General features: G+C 34.5%; 3 protein-coding genes across 8 annotated transcripts; 1 reads left to right on the forward strand and 2 right to left on the reverse strand.

Annotated features, from left to right (window-relative positions):
* Window positions 1-1,908: 1,908 nt before the first annotated feature.
* On the reverse strand, window positions 1,909-9,434 carry LOC6619460 (transcription initiation factor TFIID subunit 3). Of its 5 annotated transcripts, XM_032723889.1 has the most exons (8): window positions 9,128-9,428; window positions 7,091-7,609; window positions 5,349-7,034; window positions 4,399-4,512; window positions 3,519-4,342; window positions 2,749-3,082; window positions 2,239-2,692; window positions 1,909-2,180 (listed from the first exon to the last, which is right to left on the reverse strand). In XM_032723889.1, exons 1-8 carry the CDS (start codon window positions 9,300-9,302, stop codon window positions 2,060-2,062), a joined length of 4,227 nt encoding a protein of 1,408 aa, XP_032579780.1. In that variant the 5' UTR covers window positions 9,303-9,428; the 3' UTR covers window positions 1,909-2,059. The 5 variants fall into 5 exon arrangements, with proteins under 5 accessions (XP_032579780.1, XP_032579783.1, XP_032579781.1 ...); XM_032723890.1 differs by lacking the exon at window positions 1,909-2,180 and having other exon boundaries at window positions 2,616-2,708; window positions 9,128-9,430; XM_032723892.1 differs by lacking the exons at window positions 5,349-7,034; window positions 7,091-7,609 and having other exon boundaries at window positions 9,128-9,425.
* A 586-nt stretch (window positions 9,435-10,020) lies between these two features.
* Window positions 10,021-13,221, forward strand: LOC116801921. Its single transcript, XM_032723902.1, is given in 5 exon segments — window positions 10,021-10,185; window positions 10,292-10,527; window positions 11,779-11,952; window positions 12,434-12,550; window positions 12,553-13,221. Coding segments are annotated over 4 exon segments (468 nt in total). The 5' UTR covers window positions 10,021-10,185; window positions 10,292-10,383; the 3' UTR covers window positions 12,586-13,221.
* LOC6619461 (tau-tubulin kinase homolog Asator) lies at window positions 12,713-25,493 on the reverse strand. 2 transcript variants are annotated; one of them, XM_032723893.1, is made up of 14 exons: window positions 25,349-25,493; window positions 21,588-22,083; window positions 21,119-21,484; window positions 20,646-21,035; window positions 20,379-20,582; window positions 19,264-19,332; window positions 18,991-19,200; window positions 17,760-18,548; window positions 17,432-17,571; window positions 16,484-16,628; window positions 15,913-16,297; window positions 14,640-15,212; window positions 14,140-14,239; window positions 12,713-14,078 (listed from the first exon to the last, which is right to left on the reverse strand). In XM_032723893.1, exons 1-14 carry the CDS (start codon window positions 25,369-25,371, stop codon window positions 13,847-13,849), a joined length of 4,122 nt encoding a protein of 1,373 aa, XP_032579784.1. In that variant the 5' UTR covers window positions 25,372-25,493; the 3' UTR covers window positions 12,713-13,846. The 2 variants fall into 2 exon arrangements, with proteins under 2 accessions (XP_032579784.1, XP_032579785.1); XM_032723894.1 differs by lacking the exons at window positions 16,484-16,628; window positions 17,432-17,571; window positions 25,349-25,493.
* Between the last annotated feature and the right edge of the window lie 900 nt (window positions 25,494-26,393).

The following is a 26,393-nucleotide window of genomic DNA, read 5'->3' on the forward strand; positions in this document are numbered from 1 at the left end:
GAAGGTAAAGTGGTTGTTGATCTGCGTTCCATAAAACCGTGCTGACATGGTGATACACATGTACATTTTTTGACCTACTTGACCTACAAAGGTGCTGAAAATGAGGCGTGATAACATGTTCAAAAACTTAGGGATAACCGACAATTTAAAGATTTCTCTGTACCGCTTGCTTGCCTTCAATTTGTTGTCAATTTTATGGAAAGGTATCACAAAAGACTCCTTCCATATATGGGGGAACTGTGAAGATTCCAGAGATAAGGTCAATAGTTTCAGTAGAGGCTTGCTCAGGTCTTCCGTACAGAATCTGAGCACACAGCCAGGGACAGGCTTAACACACTGAAGATCATAAAGCAGTGAGCTTTTGATTATAGTAGGTCAAAATATTAAATTCGACTTTGATACCGCGTAAGAGTAAGGATGTTCGGAATGAGGTAACGTAGAATATGTTGTTCGAAAAAACTTGGCAAATAGATTGGCTATTGCCTGATCCGATGTTACCGAGGTGTTTTCAAAAAATAAGGGAATGGTCTTAGTGTTACCGAAATTATAAAATCGTTTCGGATCCTGTGCGGACTGGAACTTACAATGGTGTAAATAGTTTCTGTAACACCGAGCATTAAGCACGGTAAAATTTATTAACTATTAAATATTTTGAAAGGATTAAATTTTTCAATTTTGTATAAAATATGGACCTAACATTTTTTAGGTGTGTCAACTCTTTATTAAACCAAGGTGGTTTCTTAGAAATTGACGGATACATGGATTGACGGACCACAAGAGTTAAAAAATTATTTAATTGCGGTATAAAAAATATTTATGTCATCCGCCATTATGTTGCAGGAGTAAATACAGGCCCAATTAAAGCCAGTTATAAAATTATTTAGCATCAGAAAGTTTGCCTTGCGAAAACAATGAATTCGTTTGTTTGACTTCTCTGATTTTTATTACGGTATGTATGATATAGATCATCTTCAAGTTTGAGGCACAACTCTGGACAGAAACACTCTTTCAAGACTTTTTACAACTCATATTTCCAATAGTCGAACAAGAGAGTTTCGATATAATTAACATGCGCCACCGATAAGTCGAACCAGCTGTCAATAAAATCATGAGTGCTATAGGATATTCTATTTTTCTTCTGGGGACCACATTGTGCCAGGTACATTATAACCACCCCTATCGGTCATTTGAGACTGATTTAGAATTTTTCCACTTTTTTTTTAGAATTATTCCACTTTTAAATTATCGGCTTTTGGTTTGTTTTGTAGGAATCAAGGCTATTAAACTGTGAGAAAACCATCTCTTGGCAAGATTCACAACAGTATTGTAGATTTGGGACCTTAGCCATCGTTCTTAGGTCATCGTGTTCGGCCACTAGAACCAGCGCACTTAGTGTGAACAATTTTATCACATAGTCAACGAGTCATTATTTTTTCAATTCTGACCAATGTACAAAACACAAAATCAAAACTTGCAAGGGAGTTGTTAAATGTACCGCAAGGTACAAGCTTAGGACCTTCAGATTTTGCGTGGGAGAGTGTAATTCTGGGCGTTAGTGTGGGCTTGGCAACTGGGTCAACTTGCGCTGCGTCTATGTCTCTAGAATCTGTATACTTTGACGTCCATACGGACGGCCAGGGCCAGATCGACTCGGGTATTGATCCTGATCAAGAAAATGTATATACTTTCTATGGTCGACACGACCGTTCGCTTTGATGCATTACTCACATTGAGCCATGTCGTCCACAAGAAAATGTTATGCTAGCAAGTTAAACTTATTGCTCCTCATTACTAAGGAGTATTTCTATATTTGAGGCTGGAAATTCCGGAAAATAATAAATTTTATTAAAATTTACTTGTAGAAAGATGTTCATCAAGGCCGAGAATAATAATAATAATAAAAACACATACATTTTTTGTGTTGCAGATTTTATTAAGGTAATAACATGATACTCGACCAATAAACTTATGGGTTGTCAAGGTAAACATACATAAACTCAAAGAATAATAAAACTATGATAATCAAAGTTGACTCGAAATAATTATTTCTAATTAAAATTCACTTTTTCTTGTTTCGTCTCTTTTTTTTTTCAGACCCGTGAAATCTTTTTTTTGTTACACAAATGCGACAGAACCAATCGTCGTTGTCCTTCGGTGCAAAGGTTATACCAACACAAATCCTAAAGTAAGAGATTTTTAAGTAAATTATAGTATAAAGTTGGTTCAGCACAATTATACCAATGATACCAAGCGTCGCAGCCGTCACAACCAATCATAGCTGATCCATCGTCGACCTTTCCACAAGCGGGGCAAATCCAAATGCGATTACCCTCGGCGTCAACATATGACGATGGACGACTTGATTCAGCAATTTGCATTGCATTTGCATTTTCTTCGGATGTATTTAATGGAGAACTGCATAATCCACCTTTTGACACAGTTCCTGTACTGTTGCAATTGGCTGGTACAAAGTTGTTCATGATCGTATTAGGCGCCAACATCAATTGTTGTGGTAACAAAACTGAACTAGCCGAAAGCGTGGAAGAGGCAGCATTACTGTGACTAGGGTTTGATAACCACCCGGCAGAATTAGATGAGGTTTGACTAACAGGAAGTTGAACGGTGCGCACAGCCACTGGGGAAGGTACAGGCAACACTGCCGTAGAACTGTTTCCTAAATGCAGTGTTTCAGCTGAAATAACATAGTTCTTTTAAAATTTATATAAGTAATCGAATAACTTCGCCTACATTGTTTGTTCTTAGGCGGGCCGGTAACCAATGGAGAAAAACGAGCAAGCTCCGGAGAATTATCCCGTTCACGCTTCTTATTTTCTGAAGACAAAATCGTGGTTTGCTTTAGTTTCCCTGCATCTGTCATCTCCTTTTCTGAAGACGAAAATAATGTAGATTTTCCACTAAGTTTCAGTGTTAGTTTTGGTATTTGATTTGGAGACATTTCACTTGTGGCGGCACCTAACGATGGACTTATTGACATGGAACTTGATTTCAATACCGGTTCATCGTTGTTAGCTAAAGGCACCTTGGTAAATTCTTTTGTGTCATCTGGTATATGGACTAGAATCTAAAATAAGAATTGATTAAACTATAAATTTAACATTAAAAGATTTTGCTGATATATGTGTATAGGCTAAAGTCTAAAATAAAATTTTTAACAACTAAAAAAAAAAGCTTTAATAGATTTTGCTCATATATGTAGGATTAAGATGCTATTGTACCTCTACCAAGCTAAAGGCTTCGATGTTAAAATTAGTTAAAATAGTCTTTATAAGTATTAATACAAATTTGGAATATTATGCATACTTTAATTTTGGTTATACGGAATATGTTCACAGCATTCATGATTTTAAAAAAGTTTCCCACATAACTTTCTATTTTCAAATTAGTTCGTGTACATATCGCAAAGGTTACTTTTCAGCTTGGGCGTTACTACATATTTGATCCAAATACCACGACCCGAATACAATTTATTTTTTTGTAATTAAAGAATTGACACCAACCTGCTTATCTTTATCCTTTTTCTTTTCTTTTTTTTGCTTTTTATCATAGGCCTTAATTTTTCTGTCGGATTTAAAAAATGTCAAGCCAATCTGATCCGTTTTCTTTGATTTGTCCTTTTTTTCTTTTTTTTTTTTATTTTTCCCTTCTTTCACCTTCTTTAGCTTTTTGTGATGTTTGCGCATTTTCGGTTCCAACGACGTTAATCCAGTTGGTGTTATTGTAATATCTTCGTAGTTAGAAAAGGTTGACAAAATATGGTGGTCTTCTAAAACTTTGATTTGATTCGGTATGGTTCCACCTAAGCTACTGAATGGTACTATTTTGGAGGAATATTCCGAATCACTCATTCTCGACAGAGGAATAAGATCTGCTCCCCCAGCTAAACTAAATTTGTCACCTCCCATAAAATTAGGCAAGTTAAATTGTGGAAATGATGAATGTGGAGGTGGCGTGTGGGTTACGCTTTTTACATCGGAAAAGCTCTGTTTAACAAGATTTTTGAATTTTTTAAGTGGTTCGTTAGAGCTTAGAGAAACAATATTCCTTAGATCCATTTTGGATTTTTCTTCATCTATAGATGTAGCTGACGTTAACGAGGAAGAATGTAATTCTGCGAAGCTGGTTTTAACATAAGTTGGTGATGATATTGGTGTTTTTCTTTGAACCATCATCCTGTTGTGCAATGATTCATCAGAATCATCTGAAACCTCTATTGGATCATCAGGATTTCCAGAAGCCTCCTTAGCCAGTTTCGTGTTTATTTTACTTGTGGCCTGTGCAGATGGGTTTTCCAAGATTGTGCTGCCACAAGATACGCTTTTACCTAAAGTTACAAGTAAGTTATTTTTATATTAAAAATATATTTACCGTTAAACTTACACTCGGTGAATTTCATTGAGTCGGGCACAAATGGAGCAACATTGCAGTAGTTTCGATCCATTTGCAAACCAGTTTGCGTGGAAGATCGGCTCAGAAATTGATCAGAATCAGTAACTAAAAATTATTATTGCTAATCATTTTAAATATTTATATATATCGGTCGGGAAAGAATTCACATATTGTACCTAAGTATTTATTGTCAATATACAAAAAAATAATTTGATATATATATTTTATGATAAACGCAAATATTTCATATTAACCCACCTAGAAGCTGCCCAGTACCACTTCTTGAATGTCTAACTTAAACCTATTTTTAACATTTTCTACATTCGGCCTGTATTCGCATGTAATTATTACAAAGGGAAATTCAATGGTTGATTGCATCAACCATTAAATACCCCGTGCTCAGATTAGTATTTTTGGCTTTAATGAATGAAGACATTGCCGAGCCTTTTATGTAAATTATATTCTTGGAGCTGTAATAATTGGTAATTGGTATGGTAAAGTTAAGATTGTCCTAATGTCGTTGAACCTAAACCTTTCCCGAAGGGAAAAGTTTCAAATATATCGGTGTCAGACGGAAAAACAAAAATTGGTGAATAAAGTGAGAACAAATTTAAAAATTGTTCAAAAGTTTTGGCGTGTTAGTTTTGGTCGGTTTGTGCACGTACGAGTGGGCGTGGTAACCAGATCGATGAACATTTACAAGACTAATAAAAGTATGAAACAATATTACATTTTGCAAAAGTGTCAGTTCTGGGCGTTAGGGTGGATGTGGTCCCTAGAATCTGTATGCTTAGTCCCAACCTTCTAGCTTTTTATAGTCCCTGAGATCTCGACGTACCTACGGACGGACAGGACAGGCTCATATCGGCTATTGATCCTGGTCAAGAATATATATTCTTACTGTACGAGTAACGGGTATAAACATGACTTATTTGACGTACCAGGAGATTCCTTAATTGGTAGACATCGAACAGTATCCGCAACTGATTCTTCCGTTCCAGGATAATCTATGAACGGTGAAATAGGTACTCTGTTACCGTGATTACCGAAGCCAACTAGACCAGTGACTGCAGGAAATAGCCCAGGCCCAGTAGGAATAAGACCAGGTCGTGGAGGAAATTGCAATAGAGGAAGCAACGGAACCATTCCTGTTTGAATTCCAGGGTAAATTGATGCATTTGATAAAGCTTTGGAAACAGTCACAAATTTATCTGAACATTGTACATCATTATTTAATTTTTTGGCTCGGTTAGAATTATTCAGTGTTGATGCCTTTTCAGGAGAACAGCTTTTGTCAAATTCCATTACATTTTCTGGTAACGATTTGTACTTTTTTCTGTCCTTTTTTTCTTTTGCATAAAGGTTTGACAAAAAATTATTCGAGGGCTGTTCGGCATTACACAAGTTGAGAGGTTCTGTTGGCGGGGAGACGTTTAAAGAACTTTGAGATATTATTATTGGAGATGGTGATAGAGGCAGTGTAATAGCTTGACTTGACTTTTTTCGTTCGACCGCATTAATTAAAGATTGCGATACAAAATTTGTTTGTTTTATTACATTTTTCCCTCCAGGTTTGCGACCTCGCTTTTTTGGCTTTGACGAATCAATAATTGACATTTCAACGCCTTCTTTAGTTAAAGGTATAGTTCCATCGAATATACTGCACGGGTTGATTTTCATACTCGAAACGTTTTTGTTTTCAGAATTTAAACCAAGTGAAGGCGTAGGAGTTATAGTAGTCCCCGATGGAAGACTAATTAATGCCGGAGTGGACATTGTGCTTCCAAATACAGATACCCCGGTTCCAGGAGGTATTGAAGTCGCCCCTATATCTGGACGTGGAGTACGTGGCTTAGAAATTTTCTTAAAAACGTCCAATTTACTTCGTTCTGGTTCTGATCCACTTTTTTTTTCTGACAATAGCACTTGCGTTTGTTGAATTACAGATGGCTGCACTGGATAAATTGAATTTCGAAAATTATTTTTAATCTGGCTTGTTACTGTTGGCGGCTGACTAGGGATATCCGCTTGTAAATCGTTTTCAGTATCTGAGTTAGCTTTTATAGCAAGGCCGCTCGTAGTTTGAGAATTCTGCAAAAAGTGTTTTTCGTCATTGTCCAGTTGAAGATCGTTTTGCTTAAGCTTGGACTGCTTCTTAAATATTTTTTGTAAATGTTTTTTATTTGGATCGAATGATCCTCGGTTAAAACGTTTTTTTAATTTTCTCATGTTTTGAATTTGTTTACTTGAGGTGTCACTTTGGTTCTTTGAGGTTTGTTTATACATTTTTAAAGCCTTCCGCTGGGACTTTTCCTGGGCTTTTTCAAACGGATTAGTTAAAAGTTCGCTTTGGCCGGGTTCGTATATTAAATCATGTTTCTGTTTTTTATTCTTCTTAGGTGTTCTAGCAGTTAGCATCGGATGGTTGTATGCGTCTAACATTATTGAAGACTCTGAATGTCCACTTGTCAATAAGGCATTTTGTTTGAAGATTTTAGTTTCTGAGGTAATGGCTTTTCGTGGATTTACTGTTGTGTCTCTGTCAGAAAACGCCAGTTGTGGTGATTTTTTTAACGAATTTACAATTATCGTAGGTGAAAAGGGTGCATCCAAACCTAAAAATTTTTCTATAAACACCGATACATGAAAATTTATTAAGCTGTGGTATAAAGATAGGTCGTACCAACTATATCCGGTATGATATCTTCGGGTAGCTTCCCTTCAATAGCTGGACTTATGAATCCCCCTGTTGTCATTACCACGCTGCTCATTTCGCGGACTGAGCGCCCAACGTCCAAATCAAAGGCACTCGACCGGAAATTTATCACAGCATTGGGAGAGATAGAATCGATGTGCTTGGCGCCGAACTTATCAGCCGCGTTTGTTGAATTATACTCTGCTTTTGAGCAAAACTCTTGCTTTTCCGAAAATTCCTTTTGAACATCGGCTGGCATTTCACGCAGTTCAGGGTCCTGCATTGGTGGCAAGTATTCAAATATGTAGACAGGTCGTGTTAGAGTTTCAGCGCTTCCAGGCTTAAGGAAGTTCATATTTAGAGTTTTTCCGATGGGAAACTGCGGTACATCCCGGATGAATCCAACAGGCTCGACATTACCTATGTAGTCCAATAGTTCTTGAACATTTATGCTGAGATTTTGTATACTTAGGCGTGCATCCTTAAGGTTCGGCTCGATCCGATTTGCTAAATTAATAATATATATACTTGTCAATTAATATTTTTATAAATTTTATCCAAACAAAGCATTTTTAATTTTTTGTTTGGTTTTAATAAGAATTTTTTGGACTCATAAAAATAAAGCTATTAAGTAACATACCAAAAAAAATTTAACAGAAAATAAGAGAGAATGCTTTAGACGACTTTCTCAACTATTATTACTTTTCTCTTCCGCTGGTTGGAGGAATATGGAAGATGGAGATATATCTTTTGGCACGATTTTATAAATTGACAAGTTAAATAATAAGAACAAAACCAACACGAAACTTGGATTTGTGGGCGCTAAGTATTTTATATTTTAATATTTTTTTTTTGGTATTTGCAAGACAATTAATAAAATAATAATTTGCACAAAATACAATCTACATGCCTTCATAACTTTTGAGGTTTTATAATCCCACACTTCATCGTTCCTAAAAACATGCCATGATCATCGGGTTCGCCAACAGTGCCAACTGCTTTGTCTGCACAGCCACCGCTCTTATGACTCTCGGCGCTTAATCATAGCGAGGAATCAGCAAAAAATTATGGATCTTTTATTTCTATCCGAATGCTAAGCTGACGCTCTTAGTCGCCGAGCACATGGCCTTCGTAAGAACACGAACTGCTCGCAGAAGCGATTTAAATTTTTCGTAATACATTTTTATACTAATATATTTTACTTGAAGCCTAATCGAACATGTGAACCCATATTCCAACTCAACTGAAAAGAAAGTGCCTTAACTCAAACGGACAAGAAAATAAGACGGCCCAGAGTTTGGAATTTTATATTTATTTGTATGTATTCATACTTTATATTAATTTGTATTAAATCATACGCATAACTTAAATAAGCAAAATAAAATGAAATTTTTTTAATGATAAATTAATGATTCATTGATTATAATGATTCCGATGACAAAGTAATTACTTATTAATGATAAATAAGAGTTCATTTGATGATTCATTGATGTTCCTTTAATGATTCTTTGATGATAAGGTTATTTGATGCTATCTTAATGATACCTTTCTTAAAGTTACATCGATGATAGTTTGGCATTAAACATACATTAATGTATAGGCAATGAAAAAGCAATAAAAATTTCTCTCTTCAAAAATGAGCTATGATTAATTGATTAAAAAGCGGTGAAAAGCGAAGAATAGAGCGAGGATTTACCCGTTAAAATGCGCTTGAAAGCGAAGAGTTTACGCTCTTTTACCGGTGTTGATGGTTTTTTTAATAGCGATGATTACCTAAGCGCTCGAAGTTTTTGTTGAGCGGTGATTTACCGGTGAAAAATTGATGGATGGAAATGCAGGGATGATAAGACATACATATACATATATGTGTATGTATGTATGTATACTTTATAAGGCTAAAATCATTTAAATTTCATATACTTTTCATTGAATTTCTTTTCTCTACAAGTAACGGCTATAACTACTCATGGTTTTTTGTTATCTTTGATAAATGATCGGTTCCGTTGGTTTGACGGTATCACTTACCGTGCTCCATATGTCCATGCATGTCTCGAGCGAACTCCTGTACAAACTTCTGCAATATGTCTTGCAACAACTCCAAGGGTGCACTCAGACTGCAGCTGTAACCAATAGTTTGCGTTATCTGCGCAACGACAACAAGGGCCAAATCTGAAGCGTATCTGTCTGCCATCATGTTCATTCATGAGGTACACCTTCTTTCGAAAACTTTGGAAATGCTGTGAATAGGGTTGACCGTCCACGTACTTCCCCACTTGTTATTGAAATTAATTGCCTTGGTGTCTACACCATTATTAAACGAACTACAATCTGTGGATGTAAGGTTCACGATAACTTATCGATTTAGTGTTTGATGGGAAATATATCGATATTTGGGGTATGCCAAAAGTAGTAATCATGGGTTTCAAACAAACTCAATTGCTCAATACTTAAATATCAAATAGATACTTACAAACAAAAACAGACTGCAACTTTTTATGTGGGCTTAAATTGATTATAAGAGCAGATAAGAGGTTTGCCTTCGGAATGTTCGCTGTTAGTGTTCAAATAAGGTACAAATTCTGAAAATAAGACGAAAAAACGTTCTAGTCTTTCTATTCTTTAAAATAGATATTGACAGATGGAAATATAATTGGGGCTTGTTTAATATTAGAGTGCTCAAATGCAGAGTGAAACGAGAGTCTACCTTGTTGTTATCCGTAAAAATGTTTTAGCCTTCCTAGGAAAAAGCAAAAAGACATTATAAATGGTACTAAAAATGTTAACAGCATCTGAAGTTATATTTATTGTGGAAAGAACGTGATGCCCAGAACAGCTATGATATTACCGAGTGCCATATAATGCTAAACATGTGTATAGAGGTAATATAGTGGAAAGAGGCTATAATGTATAATGACTTAAAACTAGTGATAGAATACTAGTTATATTTTCGAGCACTTAACAGGAAAATAATATCTTAAGACATTTAATGGGTTACGTATTGTTTTCAATATTTGTTCTTGTCGAGTATTCACATAAAGTAACATGCGAACAGATCTTCGGCCATTAATATTTTATAGAAAAGGGTAAGATATAAAAAAAAACCAATATATGAACATATCTATTTATATATGTGTAAGTGTAATAAAAAGTTTTATTCTACTTAAAGCTCAAATCCTTTAAACTTTTCAGACAATTATTAAAATACTCAGTATAAGAAGATCTCCTTCAACATTGATCTACACAACGTTTTACTTCTTTTTTAATCCAATAAAAACTAAGAAATGCAACCATTAAACTCGAGCATTGATAAAGCAAAACATTTTTTCGTAGAGAGCGGGATCTTGGGACCCGTTAACTTTAAATATTCGCATGACATAATTCGGAAGACGTCTACCATTCACATTGACGAAACTCTTAAGAATCAGGTAAGGATGGATAATCTGATTCCCAACGAATACACGCTTGCACCTATGTTAACAATAATAGGTGTATAGGTATCGTATTTCCTTACTACTAATAAAGATTTCATATGCAGTCGGTCAATTATCGAGCAACTGTTAGTCCGTCTGTCTATCCATCTGAACGGTGTGATCTCGGGAACTATAAAAACTCGAAAGTTGATATTAAGCATGAAGATTCTAGTCACACACATACCCATGAGCTCAAAAAAGCTGGGGTCGGAAAAATTGAATTGTTGAAATTTGAAAGCTGGAATCGTTTGCGCTTGTTTGTCTGCAAATTAGTTTTTTTTTGCCCACGTCCAGTTCTTGAGATCTGAATTTTCGAAAAAGTTCAACAATTTTCAATAAATAAAAAATTGACTTTTTCAATTTTTTTTTAAATTGCAATAACATTGTTTGCCCACGTTTCCTTTAGAATTTTTAAGAATTTATACTTTGGAAAATATAAGACATTTGAGTTAATCTCGGTCTACTCAGAGAATAAAGCGTTTGCCAATCTCTTAAAACTAAATATTATCAATAAAAAAGAGTATGCCCAATCATTATTATTAGTTTTTATCGTTTGTCCATCCTTAAAAACTATATATATATATGTATATATATATATATATATATATATATATATATGTGTTATATATATATATTTATATTATATATATATTATTATATATATACATTTATATGAAAGTTCATCAACAAACTCCAAGTTCAAGAAAATTCTGGAATTAAATTACTAGCATGAAATTTATCAATTTATCAAGAAAAATTTATGATTTGTAAGCGAATATGTATATGTATATATTAAAAAAAAACATGTAGCGGACTGCGATCTATGTATGTATGTATGTAGCGTAAATACATGTGCTTGTTAAGTAAGAGCTTCTGTCCGCCGAAAGATGGCAAACGAAAATAACTAAATTTAAAGGATGGGCAAACAAAAAAACTAATTTTAAAGGGGGACCAAAGGAAATTATTTATGGGCAAACAATGTTAATACGACTTTAAAAAAATGTTTAAAAAAATCAATTTTTGGATTTCCACAATTGTTTGAACTTTTTTGACAACTTAGATCTCAAAAACTGGTCATTGAAAAAAAACTGATTAGGGCAAAAAATGGGCAAACGATTCCAGCTTTCAAATTTCAAAAATTCGATTTTCCGAGCCCAATTTCTTTATTGTAATGTAAGCTAAGTTTCAAACACTTTTTAAATACAGATACGAAAAACATCATTGGGTATGCGATCGAGGGTATTTAGCGAAAATAATTCATTAAACAGTTTCGACGATACACTTATAAATCTTCAAAACGAAATCTATAACATAAGAGATTCATTAGTCAATGGAGAGACTAAAATCATACTTCTCCGCACTGAAATTGGCAAATTAAAGGTAAGATATTTTATTTCAGTTAAATAGGCCATTAGGACATAATATATTTAGTTTATATATAATATTTTTACGTATTTCCTGGGTCATTACGCCACCTTGTTCTTGAGTTTTGGGGTAGTTTTAAGCCGGAATGGCCCAGATCTGTGCATTATATCACATAGCTGCTGCACCAAAATGTTATAAAAAAATGTATATCGTGACTATCATTTTTTAAAGAAGTTTATTAATATTCGTTTGTTAAAATAGTCGATGGAACAAGTTACCGTTTATGTAAGAGAAGTGCTCCCTACAAAATCTTAAAATTTAAATTAATATGATTTACTTTATGATTTACTAGGTATATAAGTAAGAATGAACTGTTTGTTCTATATAAAAAATGAAAACAAAGTACCTACTTTATGGGAAAATAATACAAATTATAATGTGTTAGGTGTAAATAATGTTAAATGTTATTTTAATTTAATTTTATCAAATCTTTCAGGAGTCACTACAAGCAATTATGAATGTACAGATGAAGGCTCTTGATTCCTCTGATGAGTTGATCACGAAAATTAAAGCTTCCACACCGAATCTTTGTTTATTTTGCACACCTAATAGGTTTATAAAAAGATCGCCGAGTTTCAGTCCTTTTAACAAAATCCTTTTTAACAAAAATTAATATTAAGAACAAATTTTGTTAAAAATACATATTTGTATTAAATAGGTATTATAATTAGGTATAACACTGATACTTAATAATCAAAAAACATACACATTTCAATTTAACTTTTATATTTGGTTTGCCTTGTTTTTAAGAACAATTGCTGCCAACGCTTTATTATTAAATGTAATGTTACACTTTTAGAGTATAATTTTATCTGTTACTTTTAAAATTATAGCGAGTATATACAATAAATAAATAACGTTTTTATAACATATTTTATATTCTTAAATAAAATTTAAAAACTTATTTCTATAAAAATCACTTTCAAGGTTCAGGACACACAAAAATTGCACATATTCCGGAAATTAAAATTACGATAGGCTCATTGAAAAAAGCTGTAAAACTAAATAACGAAGTAAAGATTGAAAAACTTGGAGCATTTTATTGCAGAGGTTATTATATATAAACCAAAAAAATTTCAGTTAAGTACAGCAATGTGTCCTAATCCATGACTTTTAAATTACGTTATTCTAATTTATATAATAGAGCAATCGGTCTAGGCATCCAATATTTGTGTTTTCACAATTCTTATCTTCTAAATATAAACACCATGTTTGGGGAAATTATCTTATGAGTTTTTTTTCTATTAAATTAAGTAAGCCCGAGGACGGAAATAATATTTAAATGAAATGAATGGCCACAGAACATACAGAGCGTTGGGATATATTGCCATTTGACAAACAAAAGTTGTTTGTTTAAATATCTAAATTGAGTTAGTATTCCCTTGCAACTGTGAAGGTGATGTACAGGCCTTCCCTGAAAGTGCATTTAGATATATGTATTCTTCAGCAACAGAGTCGATCTAGCAATGGCTGTCCGCTGTGAGCTTAGAAGGTCTACATTCAGCACCAAAAATAAATTTTTGCAACCAAAATGCATGTTAGTATCCAATTTTGGAGCTGGACAAAAATCTATTAGGTTATAATTTGGGTAAATCCAAGTGTTATTTTCGAAAGCGTATAAAACCTATTGTGTCCGTTTATGGGTAACATAAATGTTTAATTGAAAAAGGCAAAAATACGATATTTTGTTTCTAGCTACAAAAAAATGCTGAAAACGAATATTGAATATTGACTGAATAAAGAACTTAATTTCCAATGATTCTACTTGTCACACAGCTTTTATACTTAAACCACCATGATGCACTGCTCTGGAGCCTATACATACTTTACTTAGCCTGAAGTTATACGATTAGTCTATATTATGCCTGTAACGACGAAGACGCGCACTATTTTCAATTTTTGGATCCCCCGGTGGTGGTGAAATGGTGCATTTAGGGTGTAGGTCAGCAGAATTTTCACTAGTTGTAAAATTATTTACTCCTGCGCTTTTGACGACATGACCATGTCCAGCTTTTTCCGCGCTCATTACAGTCTCGTTATCATCAGAATTTTCAAGCATTGCATTGGGAATGCCACGGGTTCTTAAAAAATTTATATTCAACTAGAGTGCATTCATTACACACATTCATTATAAGGACATACCTGCTAGAAGTTCGAGATCGAGGTCTTTGGAATTTAAGTGGCAATTGTGTTGGGTCCGTGACATACTTTCCTTCAGTTGATTCTCTACGCCGACGTAAGCCTAAATCAATATAAATCAAATGAATGCGGTGATAATTCATGTTTTGGCCCATAAATGTAATGCAAGAGCATACCAAAAGTGTGCTCGTGACAACTCTTTTATAGTTATATAAATAAATCACATCTGACAATTTCATCCGTGCCCAATAGGTCTCTTTTCAGGTCAATTTTTATAAACCCACTATAAACCCTTCAATTTACAATAGACACATTTTTACAATAGACACATTTAGAAAAAACAAAAATATAATCCATTAGTATTATTATAAATAACCCAATTTTGTAGACTATATACAATTTAGGATGTGAAATTATACGTGAAGATACGTTAATAATTACATAAAGGTTTATTTACGAAAATATTGAAAACAGTCATAATTTACAATAAAAGTATGACAAACCTGGTGTAAGATCTGATATATTAGGAGGGCATTCTAAAGCAATGGAGTAAGTGGTTTTCCGAACAGGTATAGTATCCATTACAGAATATGTCGTATCAGACTGTGGATGGTAAGGGATTTCCTGTGGGACTTCTACGGACTCAAGTGTCTTAGATGCACTTATAAATTCAGCACCTGCCCATGATGCACATTTTGATTGGCGTACTGGAATTTTGCTTGGATTCAACAGCGGAAAATCAACTCCTGACTCATTCTCGCCGAAACCGTCAGTGCTGCCTTTTTTAAATTGAGTTCTGGTAGAAGTGTTTCCATTTAACTTTAGTTTATTGACCCCCGCAGAATAAAGGCTACATAAACTAGCTCCGATTCGCTCTTCGGTGACATCACTGCCGGGTGGTGACATAATTTTGCTGATTGCTTTTTTTGGGAAAGTTATTACGGCAGATGTTGCCTCCATTTCATCACAGTTATTAACGGCTTGATCAGAATGGTCGTGTCCTTCATTAGCGGTTGGAGTATTTTTAACAGCTCCCATTGCATCATAGTAAACAGAATCATCCGGATGGGAGGTATCTGTTTGGGGAACCAGAAATGTGTTATTCTTCTTTAAGAAACAAATTTTATAACTAATTGGAAAATAGATCCAAGCAAAGCTATATTAACAGAAGATTTGATTTTAATATGACTCAATTAAAAAAACTTTGGCAACTTAAAAATGCTGCTGTGAATACGTGATCTAGTTGATAATGTATAAATAAATTCGTAAGAATTTTACGATTTCGAATTGAATTCGAAAAATCGGTGCTACGGTTTTCGAATTCTTATTTACCAAGGGAAATAAATAGTTTACTCAGTGGTCTATTGATGTTTATTCCACATCACAACCAGATCATCTGCAACCTACTTAGTTTATAAAAAATATTTTTTTCTGAACCCACTTCAAATTTAACAAAAAAATTTTGCTGTCGGCAAGATGTTATAAATACGTCGACAAAAGTACGTTTACAAAACATTCCGATAGCAAAATTTTTTCAAAAATCAGGGCACCTAAAAACGAAATGGAGGAAATATTACGATTACCGGAGCATGCCTGTATATCATTGGGTTTCCTAATATCTATCGATAAGTCAAAAACATTTTGGCCACGAACAAAACACAAACCATTAGTCCATATAGATTATATTAATACCCACTACATTTTAAATAGGTAAATTATTTCAACAAATTGATTGTTGCTAGGAAAGCCACAAAGATAATAACAATGTATAATTACCTTTGGGAATAACACGAATTTCTAGTCGCCCACTAATGCAACCGTGGTTTTCCTGGATCACAGATCCTAAATCTGAGTTTTGTTCTTGGCATGCCTTAGTCTGTACTCGCCAAGGCATTTTAGCGTCCTCAGCAAGCATTCCGCCGGAATTTAGTTTCATTTGTAGGTCGTCAAAAAATTCGCTAAATGAAACATTGGGAAGGCTGTTCCGATGTTTCGATTTATCTATACTGTCATTCGTACTATGTTGAAGTGCTGAATCATTTTTTAAAGGAGATGGTAGTATATTCCTTAAAACCGACGAAGTGCTGGGCCTAGCCAAATGAGTGATTTCCGAATATGTTTCTCGCACACAGACATTCCTCGCAATATCCATACGATATACCTAAAAATTTAAATAAATATAAATACATTACCCCCAGGTTTTTTTTGGCAAAGTGGTTAATTAAATTTATGCTATCTTAAACTAATTTACTTAAAATGTCTTCCGTTAAGGGTAAAAAAAAAAGAAAATTAATGCATGCAAATATATAAATATTACCACCGGTAGAGATTTGTTAAATATGCTTACTGTGTCATCAAATGCGGCTTGTTGCACAGCCGGAGGCTCCAAGCCTTTTCGTAATACATTACCCATTGCAGGCTCGGACCAGCAGTTTGGTATGGAGGTTCTCAAAGCTTCATAATTCTCAATTCCAGTTATGTTTAGTGTGTACCTATAATGAGCACATTATATTTCATAGCTTATATAGTTTATATATAAAACAAGAGGGAACACTATAGTCCAGTTCCCGACTATCAGATCAGATCGTTCCTCAGTTAGTGGAATTTAGAACGGGAAATGTCATAAATTTTCTGACATATCAATAGATGTTGGAGAATATAATGAGAAAAACTGACGATTTGAAGTCGTTAGAGTGGCCGTGGCAAAAAGTTTTTGATTAAATCGAAATGAATTTACTAGGCTAATAATAATATGAAACAAGAGAAAATGCAATATTCAAGTTCCCTGACTATCTGAAACCCGTTTCTCAGCTAGTGTGAGTGCTAACGCAAAATTTTATCATTTTTCTGGGATATATTGAGGAATACAATAAGAAAAAATTTAAAATTTGTTCCAAAGTGTGGGCGTGACTGCTTTGGCGGCTTTAGAGCGTTATAGTGGGCCTAGCAACATTTTTGTTTCAAATCAATAGAAATTTACACGACTACAAAAATTATGAAAATATATTAAAAAAAAAAATACTACTATAAAATACATACAGGGATCAATATTCGAGTAGTTCGTCCGTATCAACGCTATGATCTGAGGAACTATAACAGCTAGTAAGTTGAGATTAAGCATGCAGACTCCATAGACAGACGATGCGAATGTTTGTTTCGGCGTTAATAGATATCCGTACGTTTCACAGAACATGTTGGGAACGGGCTTTGATTTGAAGTGATCTTAACTTCACTTAAGTTCTATTGTGTCACCTTTGACATAAAAATGATTACTTTTTATATGTATAAGACTTACCTATTCGGTCTCTCCTTTGCTTCGGCTGGAGGATTAATTAATTTGCCTGAATCAGCGACGACATTTTGCGGAAATGGTTTGGCTTCAGTTAAGGGCAATGAAATATCCAGTTTAATCAATTGCTCCAAATTGGGTTGCAACTGTGAGGCAAAATTTACTTGATATATTCATCACGTGTTTATTAATTTACAACAATCAAAAACATGTGGCCACATTTTTCATTATAAGCCCATGATTGTGATATAAGTTAACATTATTCGAATATTATGAAAAAGGCTTATATACGAGAGACATTTTAAGTATAGTATTTTTTAGTCTTCAAACTTACCTGGTGTTCTCTATTCCATTCGTTATCCGTAGTATCCTCGGAATCATCGAACTGACTCTTCCATTGCGATGCCAACGTGAGAGCACCTCCTTTGGTTACTTGCTGCAAAGCTGAAACGTTCTCGTCGTCTATTAAAGCAAATTGGGTGACCGAATGGTCACCTGCAACGCTACTTCTGGCAGTGTTGCTTCCGTTACCAACTCCTCCTGCAATTGCCGACCCACTATTAACCCTTTGACTTGCCGAGGAAGATGGCCGTAAATTTGTAGAGGTTGCAGAACGGCGATTAATCGGCGGCATGGCTGCCAGTCCAAAAATTTGACCATGCTGGCTGCCAAATTTTGTAGACGTGCTGTTTATACCTATTGGGGCAGCATTGGTGGTGGCAGCATATGGATCTTGTTTTCCAGTTAAATCTGACACTTGTTGGCTATGGCCTCCACCCGTTGTTAGATCATGTACACTCATTGGCGGAGCTGTTAGCACACGTAGTCGCCCAAACGTAGATTTTTGTTCCTCCGTTGACCGATTGACTTCAGAGGTTTTATCGTTTATTACTGCCCCTGTCCTCTGTATGTGCTTATTAGTAATCTCTGGTGAATTATGTTTTTTTATTTGCGACTTTTGATGCTGTTCGATCCCGCTTAAGGAAGCTCTGCCAGCTATGTCAGTGTCATTTGATTCAACGTTCTTTTGATCAAAAACACACTTTGCAGCTATATCAACATTATCACACTCTCCATTTGGTTTCATAAATTTTGTCGGTACCCTCTCTTCCAGCTTCGTATACTGTAAAAAATGTAGTTTAGAAACACAAGGCAAGGTTCAAGGGCGTTACCGTGTATGACACTACAAGATAAACCCTAATTATATCCGTTACTCTTAGAGGAATTCTAAATATGCTTGGTCGGTTACCCCCTTTAATTTACGTGCGACGAATTTAAAAATGACTGGCAAGAGCAGAGGGTTCAAAAATCGAAAACCTTACACTATGACTGTAAGACATATTAAGCAATTTAAGTGTAAACTGTTCTTTCGGGAAATGTTGTTTCCTAATCCATAAATGAAAAAGTAGATTTGTCAACATGATGTTTGTTTACAATGTTTATCTTCATATGGACATATTAGTTGACACCCCAATACGAAGTAATTGTAATTAATTATGAAAAACATCCCTTCCCGTTTGCGGTTGATAGTTCTTTGCATGAAATGCTGAATGTGGTAACATTACCTGTACATCCTCTCTTTCAATCATTGATGACTTGATTGGTGCACTTTGGATATTTGGTATGGCTACTTGGGAGTTTGTTAACGTAGATGGCTGTTGCAGTCCTTTTGATGTGATATTTTGATTATTTGCAGTATTACCATGTTGTGTCAGGGCTTCGCCAGATCCTTTTACTGGCTGTGCCAGTGAAGTTGCATTGCAGTTTTTATCAACCTTTAATATATTACAATTTATTTTTACCAAAATCCAATTCTGATTTAGCTTTGCTTCACTTACTTTTTCTTTTATGTTAAGGGGATCGGTCGCAGTTATATGAGCGGTTTCGATTTCGGCCCGCTTTCGTATCTGTTAAAATGGAGAATATAGATAAAGAGTCAAAAGAGGGAGGATGTTGCTTTCGGCAAGCCAAATTAATTGAGCCGTTTTTCTTAAAACATTTAATTCGCACATAAAACAAACACACCTATTAGGGGAGGAAGAATTACTATATATCCATCAACTCAAAAAATGTGTAATATAAAATTTAGTTACGACTAATCGACACATTTACAAATAATTAACTTTTGATTCTAAACGCTGGTTTTAAAATATTTAGTTACAAGGCTAAATATTTGCAGATATGAGTAGATACTAAAAATTTTTTAGCGCTTCAATAGAAATTGACAACAAAAATAAAACAATCGAAAATTTGGAAGAAATTTTTCAAAAGAGTTATGTAGAAATTGGCAATTGGCAATCTTTTTCAAATGTGTGTGCGTGGCAGTTTTTTTAGGCTCTTGGCCGTTAGCGTCTGTTTTTGGAATCCTAGCTCCTATAATTCCGTTTATGCGAATTGAGCTTTGTTGGCTTTTTGGGTTCACACGGTGTGCCAGAACAAATATTTGTAAGACAAAGACTGTTAAACTGTTGAAAATATAGGTGTCCTTAGTAATATTGCATCAATAGAAAATTTTAGTTTCGTATTTTTTAGTTTTGCGATCTAATTTTGACTTGGAGCTGGTACTGCTAGTTTAAGATTCAAAACATTATTACTACACAACAACCCATATTTATATAAAACAATAATTAAACATTTTTCAACGAAATTTTTAAAATATTTCGATTCTCTCAACTTTACGCAAGCTAATGGAGCAATTTTTGCAGTCTCCCGAAGTGTCTGCATAGTGCAAATATATGTATGGCCGTTACGAATCTTCTTCTTCGAAGCTCGCGGTGCCCTTCGTCACAACGTGAGTTTTCATCATTAAATAAGTGAATTGTAAGAAAATATAACTAACGGACTTATATATATATATGCATAGTATCGTAATATACACAATATTTACTATATTTTACTTATTTGCTTTGTAAATATCGGCCAGTACACCAAACCAAATTATAAAATAACTTACGTATTCGGTGCCACTTGCGTTAGATGCTGCCACCGTCATTTGCGTAATATTTCCGTGCATATAATCGTTTTTTATAGGAATTGATGGATTGCCTGTTGCACTTATGTTTCCAATTGCAGTGGAATCCACTTTTTCCCAGTCATATGGATCCGACTCTTTGACCCCACGTCTTTTCATACACCTCTCGAACAAGCCAATAAGCATCTATAGATGATTAAATTTTATTTTATTGTATAAAATTATCTTTTGGGATTATCTTCGACTTACCGCGTAGTCTGGGCGGTCTGCATATGTAAGAGATTGAATGTGCTCCAGAAATTGCTTCAAATCAGACGGCAAATGCTTTAACAGTATTCTGTGGTCATATTTTTCCTTTGTCAACCCAACTTGTTCCTTGTCTTTAATTTTTCGCCATGGCAGCTGCCCATTTACAAACTCAACGAGCATATAAAACAATGACCACAGATCATCGTGGCGTCCCATTTCTCTATTTCGGTGCGCATTAATAGAAGCATAACGAACCGTGCCGCGAAAACCTGCAGCAGCTCTTGGACACCGCACTTCCCCTGTGCCAGTGGTGTACTGACGCGCCAATCCGAAGTCAAGCATATAGACGCGTCGACAATTATAAGGCAAACGACCCACAGAAAAATTGCTCTAAAATGCAGAAGAACAATTATTTAGATTTTTTGTTTGACCACCCGAAAATATTGTGAACATAACAAAATTTCTGCTATTACCGGTTTAATATCACGATGAAGAAATCCCACTGAATGGATGGACTCAATGGCCTTTAAAATTTGTAACCCTAACCTAAGTGTTGTACTAAGCGAAAATGCGCCTCGCGGCTGAGCGCGTCGCAGTTCAGCTAAATTCTTTCCTTGGAGCTGCATCACCACATAGTTAAATCGATCATTCCGCCCACATCCGATGAATCGACATACGTGCTCCTTTCCCTGCAATTTCTTAAGAACTGCGACTTCCATTTTCAGCACCTGCTTAGGCTGGCGGGCGGACTCTACTTTAAGTGCGACTTGTTCACGGGTAATAAGATCTTGACCCTCGTATATCTCTCCAAAGCCGCCTCCACCAATTTTACGGACAACCTGCAAGGTATACAATTTAAATAAAATAAATACATACATATATCTAAGTCAATGTGTGGAATTATGGACGCCTATGTATGTACGCATTAAATATAAAACACACCTTCCAACGCTCCTTTACAACATGACCTGGCTGCAGCAAATCCTCAGAAGTCATCTTGACGGAATCTTTCGCCTTGACGTCTACCAATATTCCGTCCTTTTCAGCGACTGCAACCTGATTTCGGGGTTGATGAGAATACGAATCGTGAGCAGGGAGTTTAGACGAAGGGACCTTAAAGGTCACGCGGCTTCGAACCCCTAAGCGGTTGTGTTTTGCTGGCAAAGTTGCTGACCGCTGCAGGACATTTGGGTATAGAAGCTCCCCTACTGCATTCAAGTCTGCATCCGCTTCTGCGATTGCGGACGGGCTTATCTGATGTAGAAGACGGGTTTGCAGGATGGCACCAATGAGCGGCGGTGGTTTAGATGGGGGTGGTGGGTAAAGCCTCAACAGGTTTTTCTGGCAATTGCGGTTAGGATTTAGGTACTGATCTTGATTGGAAGAAGGCTGGCATGATTGATTTCCATCGTCGGGCGCGGATGCATTTTCGTCGTTTCTAAAAAAAAAATAAAGGCATTGCATTGCTTAGCCATATCTAGAAAATCCACATAATACAAAAAACAGTGGGTACATTTGAACGCATCTTTAGAGCGACTTACGGAACGCATAGTAAATGCCTATAGCCCAAATCATCAGTTGACTATAAACGGAATATACAGATCATTTTGGGCGCTCTAAAACGCAAAAAAATATTTTAACAGGCACAGTTTAAGAAAGAGCTAGAAAAACATCGATGAAAACATCGATGCATGATTTTTCATAAAAATCGATATTCAAAATTATTCTTCTTTGTGCCCATTAATGTCGGATAACGAAATTTCTACACAGATTTCTAAAAGGAGCCTTTCCTTAAAGTTGTTGTTTCCCAAAATTGTACATACATATCTTCTAAAATCTCAGATCTCGTATATGAGCAGTTCTGAAATTGTTTAAGATCCCAAACAAAACCAACAGTATTATGTTTTAAATACAAAAATATATTTGTGTCAGATAAATACCAATAAGTAAATAAATAAAACTGATACAACGCATAGAAAACAACGATGATATGTTTAACTCCCATACAAACAATGGAATTCGAACATTTTTAGTCTCGTTGTGTTTCTTATTGATACTATAGCACATAAACGTGCTATTACTTTAACATGAGCTATTTCGATTAGTCGGTAGTTTTTTGTTAGCAAGTAAAATTTTGATGGTTTGGAAATCTGACGAGAATTGTAAGTACATACATACATACGCAACTATCACCAAAACATCGGAAACATCTCATATGTTTTTCACTCTGGGCGAACAAAATTAGTATACGCATATACCCAAAAATATGTCTCATTTAACACAATTGCTGTTTCTTTGAAAATCAAAAAATCTGTAAATAGGCATAACGGCAACGCTGGTTCTTCATTCGTTATGTCCGCGTCAGCTGTTTAGGGATCTTATCTTCTTCTTATACATCAAGAAATTCAGAACACATTTTATTGTGACTTGTAAAATTTCACCAGAAGTAAACACCATTGTAAACAGTCCCTTAAGCATAAATAATATGTGTATTTGGGGTATTCCTTTCCGTCAGTTCCGTCAATGAGGTTTTTTTTTTAGCTACTACTTTTTAAAGTGTTGTTAAGCTGTAACAAAAAATATTCCAAGCCTATAAAGACATTGAATTTGCATTGTATTTAAAAATGTTGCACAATCATAGAGGACACCCGTTATATTAATCTTTCTAGCACATTCAATTTGTCGACTTAATACAAAGACGGTAATCTACATTTACATCTGAGCCGGAAATGTATGCACAATAAACGACAGGCATATGGAATTTTATCGATTTTCTTGTAATGTGTTTTATAAATTGGAATTCCCAGATATAATATTATTTTATGTTGTCTTGTAAAGCCTTATACAGGTGCCTAATTATTAGTTTATTCGGCATAGAAACAAAATAAGTTACTTCCATCATTTGAAAAATACCTTTTCTTTGAAATTAGTACTTTACACAACGTCCAATGCTAATTGGTAAATCGTGTAAGATATGACCAGAAAGTGAGGATTTAAAACTAATAGCCTTTCCAAAATCTAGCTTTAAATGGTTATTTTCTCTTTAGAATGAAACAAAATATCTGTACGTACATTTTATATTCAAGGAAACTTCTGTCCAAGTTTTGTGTCTCACAACTCACCGCCTAAGTTGGTGGCTGTTAAAACTGGCTTTTTTTCTAAATAAATTTATACATACCAGGAGAATGTGGAATCTACTTGGAAAAATGTGAACTTTAAACGAATTTATTTATATTTTATTGAACAAGTTAAAAAGTATTCACAAATATTAATCGCTTTCCTATGGATTTTCTTTTATTGGCGGTGTATAGCAGGATGAAGCACATGCCAACTTTTTTTTGACAATGTTTAGCTTTGCTTATTTTATTCACACACAGTACATGAACATAAAATTACTAACTTATAAGATTTGTATGATATTGTATATTTAAGAGTTTTCACGGAATAAAATGAATGTATCGATTTTTAAGCTTCATTGAGCTTTTCCGTCCAAGTAAAGTTCTCTGTTAGTTGAACTCAAAGCCAGCTGACAAAAAATAAGCTCCCCTTCCTGGAGGGAATTGCGCATGCTTTCTGCAGTATCATGCCGGTACCAACTTGACTCCAGCTAATAAACGAATAACAGTAAAAACTTCAAACATGACATAATAACATTCTTAGTTTATGCCATGGATAGAAGGTATAATTAGAGCTGCACGTATGTATAAAAGTCAGCGTTTGCAAATAATTTTATAAGTAGAATTTTCAAAAACATAAATAAATAAATTGCCAAACCCATGCTTCTTCTGGTGAATTTCAACATGATCGCAGTGCTTATGAAACATGTAATACATAATAATACAGTCAGTCATTTTATAACGTGTAACGTCGTTTGACGTTACAAAATTTACTTGTTTGTATTAGGTTTTGCAGAAAATTACTACGCAAAAGTTATATAATACTGAAACAAAAAAGGGATCTTTTAACTTTCGATTTCGATCTTTTGTTTCCATATTTAATGATTTCTTCGAAAGGCAAAGACAAAACAGTTCAAACGTGTAATCGTAGTATACATGGAATATTATATTCCTTTGTATTAAGTATCTATAAAACAGATAAAAGGTTAAATTTCCAACTATATAGAGTATACCCATATATTAACAGGACCGATAGCCGAGTCGATCTTGTGCTGTCCGTCCGTTCGTATGAAAGTCGAGACCTCGTGAGCTATAAAAGAGAGACTTGGAACAGCCCTAAGCCCTATAAAAATGTGTCTTGTACCAATAAGCTTTTGCACAATTTAGAAAGCTTCGCGATTTAATTATAAACTTATAGGCAAAGCCCCGCTTAGGACCGATTCTAGTTGAGTTCATATATATAAAAAGGCTTTCAGAAATTTAGAACGTTTTAAAATATATAAATTCATTCATAATTTCACCGATAGAGTTAGAAATAGCTGCCGTTCTAATTCAATACTTCATCCATCAGCTTATATTTGTAAAAGATTGAATTTTATTATAACGGCGTTATATTTTAATACCACATTTCCGTCTGACTGACTGACTGACTGACTGCCAGACTGCCAGATTAAGAAAATTCATCGCAATATATAAAAAACTAACAGCACTGCTTTTTTTCCTTCACTTGTTATGTTCTTACTATAATATTTTTAGTTTTATTTTTCTTACACATATGTTAAAGAAGAGTATGAGTCCAAAACATACCTGAGGTACTCCTGCAAATGCATGCTGGCCAAATTCTGTGCTGTCCTTAAACTTGGATATTTTAGAACTTGAGTTTAATGTGTTTTTTTTTTCTAAAATATGGCAAAACTATCAACCTAAGTAATATAAGTATTACTTAAAGCAGCCGTTATGATTAACTGTAAGATAGAATAATTTATGCATGATATAATCGTTTTTTGTTTATAATTTTAATGCAAAAGTACTTTAATTTGACGTAAACTGTATTTTATTCTGTTGTAATACTATAAGTACGCTACTTATTGCTTAAGAGCAATTTATTGTATTAATAATAATGTATACAATTATTTAGATTAGCACACATCACTTATCGTCTGTATTTATGATTACGTTTATTTACGCTATATAGGCAAATGTGTCTATTTTTAAATACTGATTTAATTATAGAGGAGTTCCGTGAAAACGTGGAAAAAATAACAACGCGGAATTCGCGTGATCCACTTGTATCCATTTGTTCACATGACCACATTTGTAAATGTATTAATTTTAAGACGATCACATTATAATAAATTAATTAAAACGAACAGCAAAAGGTGGATTTGAATTTGGTACTTTAAAATTGGTCTTTATAAAATATTTTTTATTGACGACAAACCTTTTGTTATGCACCAATAAAATATTTTACTAACCAAAATTTTCATATTAGTCTGCGAAAAGTTTTATTTAAAAAAATATATTGTTCTATCAAATGCTTCCCGCTGAATCTTTAGGCATTCTGTGCATCGAACGGATTTTTTAGGTATATACTAAGGTATTCAGATATGTGTGTATACGTGAATAACATAAACAGCTATCTTTAGTCTCCGCAAACTTGCAGCCATTTGAGACGATATCTTCAAGAACGAATTATTTCAACATATATATAGCTTGTGTTTTTATATAATATATGGCATTTTTTAGTAAAGTCGGGAGTAAAAGAGGCACTTCAATTTTGCTACGATTATATATTTTCATCTCTATAATTTCCTTTTCTTGGTTTGGTTTCGAGTTTAAACCAGGGCTAATA

This window comes from Drosophila sechellia, chromosome 4 (assembly GCF_004382195.2).
Source record: "Drosophila sechellia strain sech25 chromosome 4, ASM438219v1, whole genome shotgun sequence".
In the NCBI taxonomy this organism is placed as follows: Eukaryota; Metazoa; Arthropoda; class Insecta; order Diptera; family Drosophilidae; genus Drosophila; species Drosophila sechellia.